General features: G+C 41.2%; 1 protein-coding gene across 1 annotated transcript in view; it reads left to right on the forward strand.

Moving 5' to 3' along the window:
• ofcc1 (orofacial cleft 1 candidate 1) overlaps window positions 1-15,657 on the forward strand; it is an 84,877-nt gene extending 69,220 nt beyond the window's left edge. The window contains exons 21-23 of the mRNA XM_042510890.1: window positions 9,322-9,519; window positions 15,321-15,453; window positions 15,584-15,657. Coding sequence (XP_042366824.1) covers window positions 9,322-9,519; window positions 15,321-15,453; window positions 15,584-15,657 — 405 coding nt within the window. The remainder of the gene's footprint in view (window positions 1-9,321; window positions 9,520-15,320; window positions 15,454-15,583) is intronic.
• Window positions 15,658-16,812: the final 1,155 nt, after the last annotated feature.

A 16,812-nucleotide genomic window follows, 5' to 3' on the forward strand; every position in this document is an offset into this window, starting at 1 on the left:
GCACTTCAACCATGATTACTCAAGTTGAAATATTTATAGATGGCAATTTGCTTTGTAGGCACAGTAATGAGAGGAGGGTAGATGAAAGCTACTGTAGCGTACTAGCCATTTTGTCACTTGGTGTGTGTGTGTATGCGTGTGTGCGTACAGTATTTGTGTGTCCCTGCATGCAAATATGAATGGGTGGCCTGTCTTGTCCAGTGGTGCGTTTAACCAGACACAGACCTTTGCTTGAGCCAAATCAGGCCCAACGCAGACAGTGTGCATCGATGCCATTTTCCAGCTGCTCTAATTATATCTGCCGACCGTCCACATATTGGCCAAATTTACAATAATAGCATATCTATTTCCATTCTAATGGCTGACATTGCTTGGCTTATCCATGCATGTATGTCGGTGGTCTTTTATGCTTCGTGGTTTGGTCTGTTCCCAGCCATGTGCAATGTGCTGTAGCCTGTCTTGACCTTGTATGTGTTGCATGAAGCCAGTGTGTGTGCTTGTGTGCGTGCATGTGTGTGTGTGTGCGTGCGTGCATGTGTGTGTGTGTGTGTGTGTGTGTGTGCATGCATTATTATCTCTGAGGTTGTGCATTTGTGCAGCCTGACCCCTGACGTACAACGCTTTGGCATCTGTACTTCAGTATATGTGCCTGTTATTTCAAATTGGTGTGTGAGTGTGTGAACACAGTGCGTGTGTGTGCGTCCATGAGTCGTGTGGGCACTTGTGTTTGTGTGCCTACATACAGTCTGTGGTATGAACCCACTGCTCAGCAAACAGGCCTTGAGCCCGGGCCAGCTCTGACAGACAGAGTGGTGGTGGTGAAAGGGGGGTGTTGGAGTGGAGTGGAGGGATTGACCCTCTATAGCTTAGAGAGCCTCTGCACAGTGCGCACTCCTCTCCCCCCCCTCCTCCTCCCCATCTCCCCACAACCCTCCCCTCCCTCCCCCCACTCCCTGCTGCCTAGCCCCAAGCGCCCGCAGGCACTGGAGATGCACGCATGCGTGGCCTCGCACTGTGTGAGGCTTTGTCTGTTTGTGAGCATGGATGTATGTGTGTGTGTTAGCATGTAGATGAGCGTGTGTGCGTGCACGTGGATGAGGATCTGTGGACAAAAGAGGCAAACATGTCTACCTCTTCTCTCACTTGGCAATAATCATTGATGCTTCTTTCTGGTCTATCTGTGCTTGTGTGCCCACCACTTTTTCATGTGATGACTGCCTTTTGTTTTGAAATGTACGGAGAAGTCTGTGTCAAATGGTAATGCGCAACATTGTCACAACATAAATACAAAATATAGGCTATTGAAATCAATATTTATTGACATCGGTGCTTCGTGGTGTGGTTTAAGATACCATAGCATCCGTACAGTAGTTGATAATGTTGTCAGGAGAAAATAAGCCATTTTTGTTAGGCATGCAATTCGGAATACTGATATATTTTCATCATCTCGTGTTTGGTTAACAACCTAGAATCCCCAAGTAGTTTCAGTTGCCCTGATATTATATTTGCTTGATAGAAAAGAATGCTCCCTTCCCTCTTTATCTTCCACATCTTCATCCAGTAATGGAAAGCATCATGGGCACCATAAGACCTCATCCGTTTTCAACTGCTCAAATACATATCTGAAATAGTGCAAATGTTTTCTTACTACGTCAGTACTTTTGTGATTCTAATTCGGTTCATTTTTGAGAAATGTAGTCACAGACGATTGACTAATGGCCAGTTGATTTTACACTACATATTTGCCAGTCCCATTTTTTTCCCTCCTGATTCCAATTCCTGACCTTACATATCAACCAAGATCCAGAACCAATCTGATGCTACTGTGTTAAAAATAAAAGCTGTATTATTATTATTACTACTGTATGGGCAAATAAAGACTGAATGCCAGAGAACTTATTTTATGATTTTATTTTACATTTTGCTAATGGCTGACTTTTATCTGTTTACCAGGAATCAATTCTTCTTTGCTGCTCTAAAACCGTAGTTGTCAATGGCTGCACAGTGCAACTTTCTGTGTTTTAGAGCAGCAAAAAGAATTGATTTTCAGGCATGTATGAAACTACTTCAAAGGTTATCAATAGATTATGTGGTATCAGATTGGTGGGTTCTACTTGGCACCTTATAAAACATTTCAAAGGATCTGTGTGCTCAAAACACATAGAAAGCTTAAGATCTAGCTCTGTTATCACATGCTGGTACCCGATTATAAAACCAAGTCCATACAGTTTTTCCTTAGTACATTTCCAAAGATAGCACTACTCAAGCATCAGCCATGCTTCCCTCCCTCACTATAAAGCCTCACCAGGTATTACTACTAGTCTCTTTCCCATGATCAGCCCTCTCATCTCGACAATGATGGATTTATTCTCAGCCATAGTTTCACATTCAGTTCCATTCCCAAAACTACCATGGCCCTTTCTGAGTGCCAGAACCTGCCAGAGCCTCATTCCAAACACCAGGTCCAGAACCAGCACCATCCTCCGTTTTCCCCCAAATGCAAACCTGTACTCCCAACTCAACAGAGCTCCAATCTCTTCCCGAGTCTCAGTCCCAACCGTAGTCCCAGCCACAGCCGGGGCTTCCATGTGCGACTGACACATAAATAACCAAGCCTGTCCGCCACCCAGGCAAATTCAAATGCACCTGTCAAAGTGATGAAGCACCCGCCCGCAGGGAAGCATTGTTTACATTTTCACTCCACTCTTCGCAAAAGTGAGATTCTAATTATTTTCCCACTGTAAATTAAAGCCAAGTGGGACAGAACTACAAACCAAAATGATCATGGCAGTGGCAGGAGAAGTCCCTCTGTGTATGATTTGCGTGAAGGGTGGGCCGCTGAAGACAGTGTGTGGATGGTACATTTAGGGAAGGTCAGTTGCTTTTGTCTTTAAGAGGGGAGATAGCGAGAGAGACAGAAAGGAGAGAAAAGGGAGGTATAGTGTTCACACAGGCTGTGCGGCAAGTCTACTTCTGTTGTGCTCATTATAGACAGGGTCTAGAGAACTTCAACCAACTGGAATACATTATGCCCTCACATTTCATACATAATAATGTGCCAAAAATGTGCTGCATTATTTTTCATACCAATGGACACGGAGAGAGGAAGAAAGACAGAGAGTGAGGAAGAGAGACAGAGAGAGAGAGAGAGAAAGGAAGGATTTAATTAGTCCATGGGAACATGCAAATGGAAGGTAAAATTAGACAGAGAAAAGGAGACCTGGGGAAGAGTGAGTGCATGAATGGTAATGATGGCTATCTAGTTTGGATCAATCATTAAAGGATCAGGGGGACTGACAGGCCTGTTTATGCCCATGCCTTAGGCTCCTGTGCTGGACAGTCGCCAGCCAGGCTCAGTCTGCCTGGCCATGGAGACTTCTCCTTCCCTCCTCCCTTCAGTTCAGCCACACACACATACTGTATGTACACACTGTATATATTGCATTCAAACACTCATGTATACTTACACTCCCAATGAAAAACTTGATATTTAATGCCTATGCGTAACTCACCCTTAGTTTGTCTCAGATGTGTGAACTTGAGTCACATAACTTGGACTCCGGTCAGACTTGAGTCACAAATTAGATGACTTTAACATCAACTCAACAAAATCAAAAAAGACTTGCAACTCGACTTGGACTTCAACATCAGTGATTCATGCATTCACTTAAGCTTCAGACTTTTGACTTGAAGCCCCAAATGAAAAAGTATGTTGTTTTAAAATGTGCCACAAATCAGTTTATTTCCTTCCAATTTTGAATAAACAAACTTTAACACTTTCCATATGCAGAAAGTGGACACTTTAATCCCCAGATCCACTTTGTAGGAACAAATCTGACAGCAATGGGAGAGCCATGAAGAACTGATGTTATGTTACTGAGCACCAGTTGCGAAAAATTAAAAAGTATTTCAAAAGATAATAATTATTATACCAAAGATAAAAAAAGTTGTTTGCTAGTAAAAACAAATCAGTTCTCAACAAAAAAAATGAATGTCAATATGCAGAATGTGCATGTCAAAAATTACAGATAAAGATGCAGTAGCTTCCAACAAACAAGTTTTAACAAATAAGAACAAATAAAATGCTTTTGTGAATTTAATATATCAATACTCTGTTGATAAAATGACAATACTTTTGATAAGGAGGCTTGTTTAGGACTCAAAACTCAAAGTTCAGGGCTTGGGACTTGTGAGTCTTGACTTGGGACTTGACTCTAGACTTAAGTGCAAAGGTTTGAGACTTGTGACTTGCAAAAAAATGACTTGGTCCCACCTCTGGTTAGTCTTTATTAATCATTAATGTAACCCCCCTTTTTGGTAATGTTTTCAAAATGGTGTTTTAAGGCACTGAGTTGACTACGGATCACTTCAAATTTGGCCTTGAGACATGTAATTGGTTCCCATTTTGACACTCTGTTTTGACTATCAGTTGAAAATAGCAACCTTTTCTGCATGGGGTCAAAGTCGGGAACTGTTTTGGTTTTCAGCAGGGACACGCCAGACGAGGTCATAACGGAAATGTCCTCTTTCAATAATGGTCAGCTCTAGACACTGTGTTTATGTCTGACATGTCACAAAATAGAGTAAACGTCAGTAGACGTAGTAATAGAGTAGATGTTAATACTTATTGCAGTCAAGGACGTGTGAGACAAGTATATAAAATGCACTGTATCTACCCCAGACATATAGCTATTACTAGAGCAGTCTGTCACCCAGTGGAAAATTACTATTTAATTCCCAGAAATTGTCTGCCCTCTTTTTAGCTGTTAGTTGCAAGTTTAAATCCTAATTTAGGTATGAATATGGGTCACTTTTTTATATATAACACAAAGGAAAATCCTTTTTAGAATGTAGTGCATTTATCCTTTTTATCTCCGAGGCAGTGATGCCTATTTGTTGGCCTCAAACTAACACAAACAGCAAAGGAATTCCAAATCCATCTCTTGACAGACTTTATATTTGCACACACTCGAATAAACATGATTGACAGGTCAGTCGAATTTTATTACAAGTCACAGTGCATTTTTAAAAAGAAAAGCTTTCCACAGGCGCCTGTATTTGACTGCTGATTGCTTTTATTTCGCATTCATATGTGGTATGGTATGATTCGGTTGGTGTGAAATCGCATCTTCTCCCAGAAAGACAGACAGACTATATTTGTGAACCATGGAGCCATGTCTGCAGCTGTGCCATCCTTACTTCCTGTGCCCCTGTCCCTCCCCTCCCATTCTCTATGTGCATTTGCGGTAATGTCTACAAATCCTGAAATTTATGTCCCTGCTGGAAAACATGGTTTGCCGTTTATAGTCCTCCACTAAAAGAAATAAGGCCCGTCTCTCCTGATGCAAGTCAAGGGACTGATGCAGACTCTATCAGATTTCTAAATACAGACCCCGACAATAAATCCCAGTTTGATTGGGTTTGAATTGGGTTAGCTCACTTGAATGCTATCTGCTTAACCCACAGCTGGCCTGTCTGCTCCATGCAGGCATTGAACCTAAATCAGTCACTTAGTGCTATCAAATGGAACAATGGTGGAGTGGAGAGAGCACTCAAGCTAGGGCTAGAAGCCAGGCTAGCACCATAACGCAACACAACAGACCAGAACAGAGTAGTGTAGAGCAGACAGGCCCTCTAATGCTCTTTCCTTTTTGTGTCTCGGCAATGATGCATCCTGAGAGCCATGGTGCGTTGCATGAAATGGCATCACCCAAACCGAACACACAAACACCTTTTCAAGCTTTTGTCTAGTCTTGTCAAGTGGATTTCACGTGCTAATTAGCGTAGGATGGTGGCATGGCTAACATCAAAAAAATCTATTTTCATGCAAGCCAAAATACATACACATGCACACCACACAGGGGAATTTAAGCAGGTGTGTTTAACCAAAGTGACTGAGAGTACAGAGGCTGAATCCATGGTGTTTCTATCACCACTGTACAGCTTGGTTTATAAAATCCTGGAGTGGGGCCTCAACCGGGTCATAGGCGCACTTCCTGTGACCAGCACAGCGGGGAAGAATGTTTTCATACTCAGTTCCACATTCGTGACTTTAAGTGTTTGTGCTTCCTTACAGTATCATGAACAAGCTGAGGACCACCGTATAGGAAGAGCTCTAGGATTTTCTGTACACTCCCACTTGTGTTTCCTCAAAAAGGAAAAAAAAGTAACAAATCAACATACACACCCTATCCAAACAGACTGATTGCTGCCTAGCAGAGGTGCTGATTACTTAAGGAATTCAGGTAATCAGTTTCCCCAGTGTGGGCTGAGGCCAAGCTCGAGGCAAGGCGCAGTTGAGGCGATTTCACTAATGAGCGTCTTAATTAGCGTCGAAGCGATGCATCCCCGCGTCCCCATCTCCCCCCCTCACACACATACACACCTTCTTTAAATGTTTTTTTGCTAGTCGTCTTTCTCTCTGCACTTGTGACTCTTTGACATTTTGACAATGCGGTCCTTTCTACTCATGGGGGCAGCCTGGTTTGCAGTTTATGCAATGTCTCTAATTACAAGTGGGGTAATGGCTCCCACTGTTTTCTCGGTGAAGTGCCTAGAGTTGTGTTTGGCAAACCGTTTTTAAGTGCGGGGTGACAGCAATACATTGCCAAATTAAACCTCTCCTTCAGCTTGACCCTGCCACTCATGGCCTGCTGAATGAGTTTGCCTTTTCCCTTTTTCTGTATTTTTAGACAAATCATAATTACGCAGCCAATTAGGGGGTCACCTTGAGTTTTAGAAACTACTTGAAAAACTTCCTTCTGTTTGTGTGTTTGTGTGTAGTGTGTGTGTAGTGTGTGTGTGTGTGTGTGTGTGTGTGTGTGTGTGTGTGCATGAGGTTTTTACCGGTGTGAGTCTGTGGTGTTAAAGGGATATAAGTTGCATTATGGCCCATATGGCTCTCTATCGAACATGAGCTTTCATATTGACAGATAAAATGAGGGTTAAAAGTTCAGTGTTTAGGATTTAGGGGCATTTATTGGCAAAATGGTATATTATATCGTTAACTATATTGTCTTTTTTTATAATCACTGTAAAATAAAAATTGTTATGTTTTCTTGACCTTAGAATGGGCTGTTTATTTGGGGTATGGCATATCATATAATCCATGATAATACCCGTTCAATTTTTAATATGACAAGAACAATTCATGTCGTGATAATGGTGATATTTGGACTTATTGACATAATAGCGTCAAACTACATACGGCAAGTAAAAATGAAAATTCTGCCGTCCAGAAGCAACTTCAGTAGTGTGGAATAGTAGCCTGGGCATCCTGAATGTTTTATGAACATCCCCAGACTTTTCAAACTCTTTTTGTGACTTACCACTTAGAGTAAACTGTCAGCAGCTCCGAGGTCCAGATGGAGAAAGCAACTCAGTCGTTTACATTTACTATTTAGATTGAAGACAATGGGTTTTTTTGTATTTGGTAACTTTTAATAACTTTAATGTTTGATCAATTTTATTTTGTTGTATTATATTTAATGCAGAATCTGAATCTCACTATGAGTTACTGTTTTTGTTTACAAACTAAAGAACTGAGAATTTTGTTTTCATTTTTACTGAATATTTGAAGACGAACTACATTTTGTGACAAATCCAACTAAAACACTTATAAGTCATTGTCAAAATACCATGAAATATTGTGATATTATTTTATGGCCATATCGCCCAACCATACTGTTTATATCTTCATACATTAGCTTCCTCCACGGAGTCCACCATGTTGTTTCTAAAGTAGCTCGTATCAGACAAACCAAACACTGCCTCTAAATAGGGCCATTCACGTTTTTGCCTTGGCCATTGTAGTTTTCAGTCACGTTTGGGACTAGGGAGAAGTTTCAGTTCTGCTACTTCACCACTAGATTCACCAAATCCCACCTATCCCCAAAAAAGGCACATGACATGACAGCTCCCAAAAAGTGAAGCCAAAACATCTCTATCGCCCCCTGGTGTCTGGCTGCAGTATAGGTCAGAAAGCTAGCCCCTTCCATGTTAGTGAATGGGACATGTGCCAAACTAAAAACTCAACGCACCCATCCAATGCATCTTTCCCAAAAATGTTTTCTGGCTTTTCAGGTAGTGATTACCACACTGATGTATGTTGAGTTGGTTATTTTTCTGAATTTTTTGGTTGTAGTTAGTTATTTGATGCAATCAGTGTGCTTGTGATCAACGGCACTGCTAGCAATTAGTCGGACGGGCGTTTGACACCATGGAGGTGGCTGCATCACAGACTGTTTTCAAATGACATCACCAGTGCAAGATGGCAGCAGCCTTATGTGGGGGATTTTGGCTGTATTTTATAGCTGTGCATTATGCTTGTGTGTGAGGCCTTGTGACTACTTGTCGTATCCTTAAACAGAAGATTTGGGCCTACCTTTGCCTTGTTGTTGGGGGCAGGATTTTGGCATTAATGTCAGACAAAATAGCTTTGTCATATTTTAATTATATTAACTGCGTGTGCACATAGATTTTCTACTGTTTCTTTGTCATTTCACTAATATGAGATGTAAGATCTGCTGTAGTGCATGCCATCAGCACACTTTAAAGCCTTTACCAGCAGACACTATCAGAGAGGGAGAGAGCTTCCATGATCTTCACACATGGATGACTTCGAGTTACATGACCTATATAACATGTTACACGCTCCGCTTGCTCCCCGTGTCTCACCCTAATACAGAAGGGCAGCGCATTACAGGTGTGTAAGCCCCCAAAACACACAAACACACACACACACACACACACATACACACACACACACACACACACACACACACACACACACACACACACACACACGAGTCACAAGAGTCATAAACAAGCCTGCCACCAGGATTATACATATGTATGCATGATCACAAACACAACCTGTCTCTTTACCTGCCACAGATCAGGCCCCATAGGACTCATGCACTACTAGGAATTAGCGTGCTGATGTACTGTACGCCAATGGTGCTTATCAGGTGGCTGCAGTTGTGTGTAATTAAAATGAACATCTCAGCAGTTTACAAGGTAAGGTTCAGGCTGATTTTAATATGTTGAACATGGGTTTTCGATATTGGGTTGTCCCAATGAAATAAAGTCACTGACACTTATTTTTGTGTAGGAATTTTTCCCACATGTGCTTTCTGCATATTGTCACATATTTATTTTATGTCTTCTTTTTGGCTTTGATTTTCCAACAATATTTTTTCACAGCTCACCCGAAGGTTTGGATATCAAAGCTTTTTACCAGCTTTTTGGGCACATCAACAAAAAAGAGTTTGCAGTCTCTGCTCACAGTCATAATCTCCCTTCATGTTTGTGCTTCATTAGGTGGTGGTCTATGACTATATCTGGACAGCAGAAGATCCCTTGGCAGGCTCTGCAGGCCCTAGTGACCCCCCAATGGAGGGTGCACCCCTACCAGAGGGCGAGACCAGCACCCATGTGGCAGTCTACACCCTGTACCTGAGTGGGCTGAAACAAAGATACAGACACTTTCTCCGACAACCGGATGGGGCTATCATTGAGGTGGGACATCAATATTCATTCATTCATTTGCTGTGACAGTTTATCCTGGTATAGGGTATTACTATTCCAGCTGTTATTAGGAGAAAGGCGGGATACATTCAGGACAGGCTGCCATGATCACAATGCTGACAGATAAAGACAGACAACCATTCACCCTCACATTCACACCTATGGCCAATTTAGAGTCACCAGTTCACCTAACTGTGGGACGAGGTCGCAGAACCTGGAGAAAACTCTGACACAGGGAGAACATGCAAACTCCACACAGAGAGGATATCAACATATTGCATACAAAACATTTTGACAATATACTTGAATTCATAGTGAATGCAAGGTTGTTTTCCCTGTTTTACTTCTGCAAATGTGTGTAACACAAGTTTTGTTTTACAATACTCAGGGTCAACTCTGTCTTATATTACTGCTTGTGGGGTTAAATGTGATGGCTTCTGCAGTATGAAAAGGTACTTTCAGAAGTACACTGTGTCAATGATCTGACCATAAATACATAGCACAAACCTAAATCAAGGCTGCACAATTTCCCATATCTGTTGTTTTAGTGAAAGAAAAGAAGCCTTAATTTCAATTTGCAGCCACTGTAGATGTGCATCAAAATAAACATAGCAATAGACGGTCATGTATATTTTTTGGAAATCTTTTCAGTATTTGAAATATTTGGGCTTTGTACAAGGCTTGCTGCATGAAGAGAAAAGAAGAAAGGAGGACAAAGGGAGGGAAAGGAAAAGGATGAGATGAATTAAAGGTTCACAAAACACTCCCTCCTTTTCTACCTCACTCTCTCTCTCCTCCTTCTCTGAAAAGAGAGAAAGGAGGGGATAGGACAGACATGGATGCAGTAACCAGTTGCCTGTTCTGCTGTCAGAACAATAAAAAGACAACAGTACAGCTCTGTGGTTTAAACGGGTGAAGAACCGTGACAGATTTGTATTTTTATCCTTGGGTAAATCCAGAGTTGAAATTAGTTCTTCTTTTAAAATTAAAAATGACAGGATTTGCCCTAAGAAATAAATCAAGACAAAATTCATCATGTGACTGTTACTTACTTTAACCATGTCAACAAAGCTCCAGCAAAACAACCCTCTGCCTGTCTCTCCTGTTTGTAACAACTATTTACAATCTGTATGAGATAACAAAAACCCCAGCACCTCATCCTGTTTAACACGGTGTTATGACTTATGATAAAATGTCATTTTTGACAGTTAAAAAACACACAATGCTGCCTCACTTTGCCGTGCATTGTAATTATTGCAACTTATATTTAGCTCCTCGTCCTTCAAGCCCCTGCAAGACAGGCAGGTCACAAACAGACTGATTCACAGATTGTTGCCTAATTAAAAGTAGTGCTTTGTGACTCCTGCTGTAGTAGCAAGAAGCCATTCCTTTCCTCAATCATTCTGTCAGTCGCCCAAGAGCAACCTGGATCATCCCAACAAAATTAATATTTTTGAAGTTTGAATGTCAGAGGAGCCAGGGAGGAGGAGGGGGGTTATATGCGCTAACAATTAGCTCTGAGGCTCTTTTGCGTTCTAATGGCTCTCCGTCATAATTTGAGTGATGGTGAGCTTATGTGAGTAAACACACAGCATGGTATATTTATTACTGGTGTCGCACTGTCTGGGTGTGTATGTGTGTGCATGTAGCCTCTAGACCTGTGCATAGCAGATGAGACATCTGGGTGGACTGTTGGAGCCAAACAGCACACACTCGTTGAAACAGACAAACACACACAGATCCTCCATTCCTGTGGAAAAAATATTATTATGGTATTCACAAAAAGAAACAGAAACACACAAATACAGATGCTGACACTAACTTGCTACACACATAACCCTGACACACAAATTATTTCACTGGGAGAAAAAGAATGAATTCATGTTGTCTCTACTGTGCTGACTTTTCAGTCTTTAAACTGCGAAGGGATTTTCATAGAGGCCACCTTAAGTGAAAGATAGGTGTTACCGTCCTTGGAAAACACACACACACACACAATCTTTCTGTTGCTCTCTTTTCTCACACACACTGAGTCCCTTGGGTGTTGCTGTCTGTTCCTTGCAACTTAACAGGCAGGGATCTCCAGTAGCAAGAGACGCCGATGGCATCCTCTTTCACCCGCTGGTAGTGGGGAGTGATAACACCGATGCGCAGCGTCGCCGAGAGAGCACTATGCCATTCCCCTTTGCCTCGCAGCACGGACCCCCACTTTACATATTCAAAACTAATCCTCCCCTGAATATATAGACTGGTTTTATGTATAGAGCAAGATCCAGGAATCACCAAAGGGCATCCCCAGCACTCGGAAGAACACTTGAGCTGATTTTATTAGTGCTTTATATAATTCTGGCAGCGATACACACACTGCGACAGGGTGCTGTGTACAAACTGGCCTTCAGATGTAAGGTGACAGCTCCTCAGAGAGAAATAACAGCCGTGCAGGCACTTCTGCAAAAATTAAATAGATAAAAAATATAGAATGAAATAGAAAAAGGCTCTGCTACGAGATGCAGTGACCACAGTAATTCAGAGAAGTTCTCCTCTGTTCTTAGATTTATGACATTTTAAAGCAATTTTATGGGTTTTCCTGTATAGGCTTATTACTTTATTCACTTATCTGGATAATAGCATGTTTTATGATGATGTGGTTATGCGGCCATGTTACTAAGTATCACGTGGCGTGAATCCTGTTTGAGCAATAAAATACTAATATAATTTGTTTTACTTTAAGCCAAACATGCCGAGGTGTATTTGACATTTCCACAAGGGCTTTATTTCAACATATCAGAATATCATTACTTGTGTTTTTCCATTTCAATTTAGAATATATACCGTACACAATTTTTTTTTTTTCTTTATCGGTTTTGTTATTATTAGTATCTATTTTGTATTTTTTAATTCTGCTTTGAAATCTTGATCATAGATAACATTTGAAATAGGAGGATGACAGTGACAAAAAAACTGTCATTTGACTGTGTAATAACATGACTCCATTCTCTGTTCCAGTTAGTTAAAAGCCTAATCCTTCTTAAGAAGTCTGTTTCCATTTACTGAGGAAATATTGACGGATGGCTCATTTCCTTTAAAGAGCTCTGTTTTCTCAGGCAGTGTCCTGGACACTGATGCCCTGGAGGACTTGCTCCTCCCTTAGACTAACATGACCACAGCTCCAGGGGCCGGTTGCTTTGCATAATACCCACAAATTTACATCCAAAATTTGTCTAAACGAACACCTTAAAAAGCAAGTCCTGGAAGAAGTGCCCTGAGCTATAGACACTGTTAGACACTGTTTGAAAGGAGAACAGTGAGGTGTGTCCTGTTTGATTTGCTGAAGACTGAGAAACTGAGCAAGAGTCATGAGAAACTAAGTATTTCTGTTGTTTATTCAGCCATTATTAAACCAGCGGTGTTGACTGAAAGTATTTTTTCTTCTTCTTTCTGCGTTGCATCGTTATCAAGAAGAAGGAACAGAGTGGAAGGAGTAAATTCCCAGTTGTGGGTGTGTAGTAAAAAATATAACCATAATGAAGTCTTTATTGACTTGCATATTGAATTCTGTTTAAAGAAAGTTAATATTAATGATCCATCATACGCTCTCATTCAGCGTGTTGCCCAAGGCAGGTGTTTGTAATATTGACCATGTTGAAGGAATCTTCTCGCTGAATCACAACAATACAAAAAGTTAAAGCTACGTTCCCATCAGTGTGCTCCAATAAAAGACATTAAAGGTAAAGTGAGGTGTAGCTTTTCAAACACTCATTACCTATAAACAGATGTTCCCCAGCTGCCGACTCGCAAAATGCACTGCTGACAACAACTGTTAGGGCCGAAATTATGCAGGGAAATGCATCTATATAACCTAGGACCTTCAGAGAAGGCCTCATAACCACTCTGTCTGAGGAAACAAGATGGCTGATGAAGAAATTAATGCAGGAAAAGTCATTATCTTCCCTCCTAAAACCACAGTGGGTTTATGTCCCCCTGTGTCGTTTTTTCTCCGGGGCTAGCATTTAAGTGTCGATGGACTTATAAAAAGATAGGACAAGCCAACTGTGCCCCTTTTGTCTCCTTTCCTCCATATGGGAGGCAGCAGCATATGCAAGAACTGGCTCAGCTTCTGTAAAACTTCCATTAAAGATGCACAACTAAGGCTCTGCCAGCTTGAATATTACCTCTCTCCGCAAATTATTTATGGCTCGGAAAAAACGCTGATGATGAGCATCTCCAGCGACTTGTATAAATAAAAACACTTTTCTCGGCAATTTCAGCTGGGCTTTTTTTCTCTCTCCCTTTTTTGGGGGAGGATGTGCTTAACCATTTGTAGAAACAAAAGGTATGCAGTTTATTCACATAGTAAGGTTTTTAAATGCATTGCATTTAATTATCATCACCTCAGCAGGGGGGGCCGTGTTGTAGAATTAGGAGAGCATATCCCCTTATAGTTTGTAGATTTATATATCAGTGAAAAAGCTGAAAAATATGATGTTAATAATGACAGATGATAATGATCAGAGAATATGAGAAATGGAAGGGCAGAGTTGTAAGGAGCACAAAGGAGTGCACTTCCTTAAGGGACACCTAATCATCATGATATGCCATCAAATCTCTCATTAACAAGGACCCCTTTGTCTTTTCTTTGCATGACTCAGCCCACCGTCCATCTGCACAGGGCGACGATGACTCTTCGCCGGACCAATATTGACCTACTTTAGCATGCAGAGAATATGAAGAAGTTAACCTTTAGAAAAAAAAACACCTTGCAGCAACATTAATTGACAAACCGCATCAATTCTCCCTCCTGCCCCTCTTTTGTAATTACTCTACCGCACGTTTGATTGCCGCTGTGGAGCTGAGGACCCACGCTTCATTTGCCGTGAGGTCATCGGCAGCCCTCAGAAATATGAATATGATTTATACAGGAAGTGAGTGTGCTCTGTATGCTGTGTGTGTGCTGTCTCTTCGGCATGTGGTGTGTGTGTGAGAGACACAGAGAGAGAAAGAGAGAGAGCAGGGGGGAATGTCCTTGGCTACGTACTGTATGTTGCATGAGGAGATTAATGCCTCCCTGGCAGCCATATCTGCTTAGCAGGAGGACTTCTCCAAAGTACACCACATGTAATTATCTGGCAAGTTTATACTAGTTTGAGATAAAGAAGCACTCTGTGGCACATTTTTTTCAAGTTCGCTCAATTGCTGCTCTATCTGTGTAATTTGCAGCTTTAGAAGAGCGCCAACGTACCTTTTTGACAGGACTACTTGATGCTGTTATGAAATATGAAGTTGATGTTTGGAAAGAATGCAGACGTTGTTTTGACTCAATTTCCCCTTATATTTATGTACAACTTCACTGAATGTATTTTCTTCCTTTATTTACTGTGAAACTATATCAAGTTTGTAAGACAAATTTACAATCTATCATTGTATCATAGCTGATACCAGTGAGATTTAAGTTGTATTTCATATCACTGTACATAAGTAGGCCAAGCTAGAGTTGTGCGAGCTGTTTCCCCTCTGGGACAGGAGGTAGTGTGTCATATAAAGTCTCCATTTCTGCTTCTCCTCCAAGTTCACTCGAAGCATCAGGACAGTCACAGAGGTAGAGACTATGCATGACAACACGATTCGCTGGCCTCGAGGAAAAATAGCAGTTCTCCTGCCAATCTCAGTCACTGTCATCCAAGTTCAACCTGTACTTTGAGATGCTTGATGCATATGGCCTCTGGGGTCTCCTGAAACGATTGTTGCGCTGTTCATTTATTGTTTCCGCTTTCTCACATGTGGTTTCTCTGAAGGTGATTGGAGACATGGAAGTTGTGGACAATTCATCCAGGATGGTGCCATGCGCGGGTCAGAGCTCTGCCAGCCGGAGAGAGGACAAGGAAGGTGCGCCACACCAGCCAAGGAAACGGAAGAAACTATTTGGGCGTGAGTTACATTTGAAAGCAGACATCGGTTGTCTCACACACATGTAACCTTTTTACATGAGCAAACCTTTGCTACTTGGTGTTTGTTTAGCAGAATTTACACAGTTTCATCAGGTGTTTCGTTCCCTCAGGGTCCCATCGTGTTGAGCCGGTAGGAGGAAGCGGGTGTGGCTCCAGTTTTGCACTGCAAGAACTCCACCAATGAGATCAAAGCAAAGGAACAAAAAGTTGGACCCTAATGTAAGTCACCTGATCATCCTCTTGTCTTTAAGTCTCTACAATATACTGTTGTTTCATTCTTGAATATGTGAATAATTTAGGACTGGTGTGGTTGTATATTAAAAACTGAACTTTAATTCTTAATCTAAAAACGCTGTGTTGCTGCCATCGGGTGGAAAACATGGTATTAATTATCTAAATACTTTTCAACAGCTTCCTCAGTAGTAAAAAATGTGTGTGAGTACTGTGTGTTTGTGGTGCACCATACTTTTCAGTGACAAAAAAGAAAATGCATAAATTTCCCACGTTAAAATTTTCAGGGTCGTGATACATTTGAGTTTCTACTAGAACATGTTTACTTGCTTTAATTTTTTTTAAAAAAGCTACATTTTAGCACTTGTCTCTTAAAGCCCCCCACAAAAGCTCAGTCTGCTTTGATTGGTCAGCATTTCCAGGTCTTCAGCATGAGCAATCTCAGCATATTTGCACTGTCACTGCAGCAGGGAATCACTGTAATTTCTGCCTTAATACAGAATAGTTGCGACATCACAACTTCACGCAAGTCCTGACGGCTCATTTATCGTCACAGTCTTTGAAGTTTTCAAACTTCCACCATATTTATATCGCACCTATACCTGCTTTATAATAAAAAAAGATAGGAAAATCTGAGTTTTACAATATGGGACCTTAATATAGCCAAAAAACTATATGATGGAAGGTTGACTCATCAGAATAAAAGGAGCCAATAACAGTGGTGTGAATTATATTGTTCTAGCATCCCTCAGTCAGTAAACATAAATAGTGTGTATGATCTATTTGTGACCTAATAAACAATGTTCAGCAACACTTCTAATGGATGCAGGTCGTTAGGTGTTCAGCGCTGCTTCAACACAATGAAAAATGAAGATTCTAAAAGTCACTAATCAGAACACGAGTGATAAAATATCAATATTGGCCTCACATTAAGCAGGATAATATTCAGGCCAGCTTGATTTGTATTGAATATGTGTCTGCTAGCCGGTGCTCAGTGTAATGAAGTGGCTCACAAATCAGGCCATAATGGCTGCCTACTTACACATATTGCTTAATTAAAGGTTGTGAGCTTATTAGCATGTGTCTCTGGCACAGGGCGCGGGGAGAT

The sequence above is a fragment of the Plectropomus leopardus genome, chromosome 21 (assembly GCF_008729295.1).
Source record: "Plectropomus leopardus isolate mb chromosome 21, YSFRI_Pleo_2.0, whole genome shotgun sequence".
NCBI lineage: Eukaryota > Metazoa > Chordata > Actinopteri > Perciformes > Serranidae > Plectropomus > Plectropomus leopardus.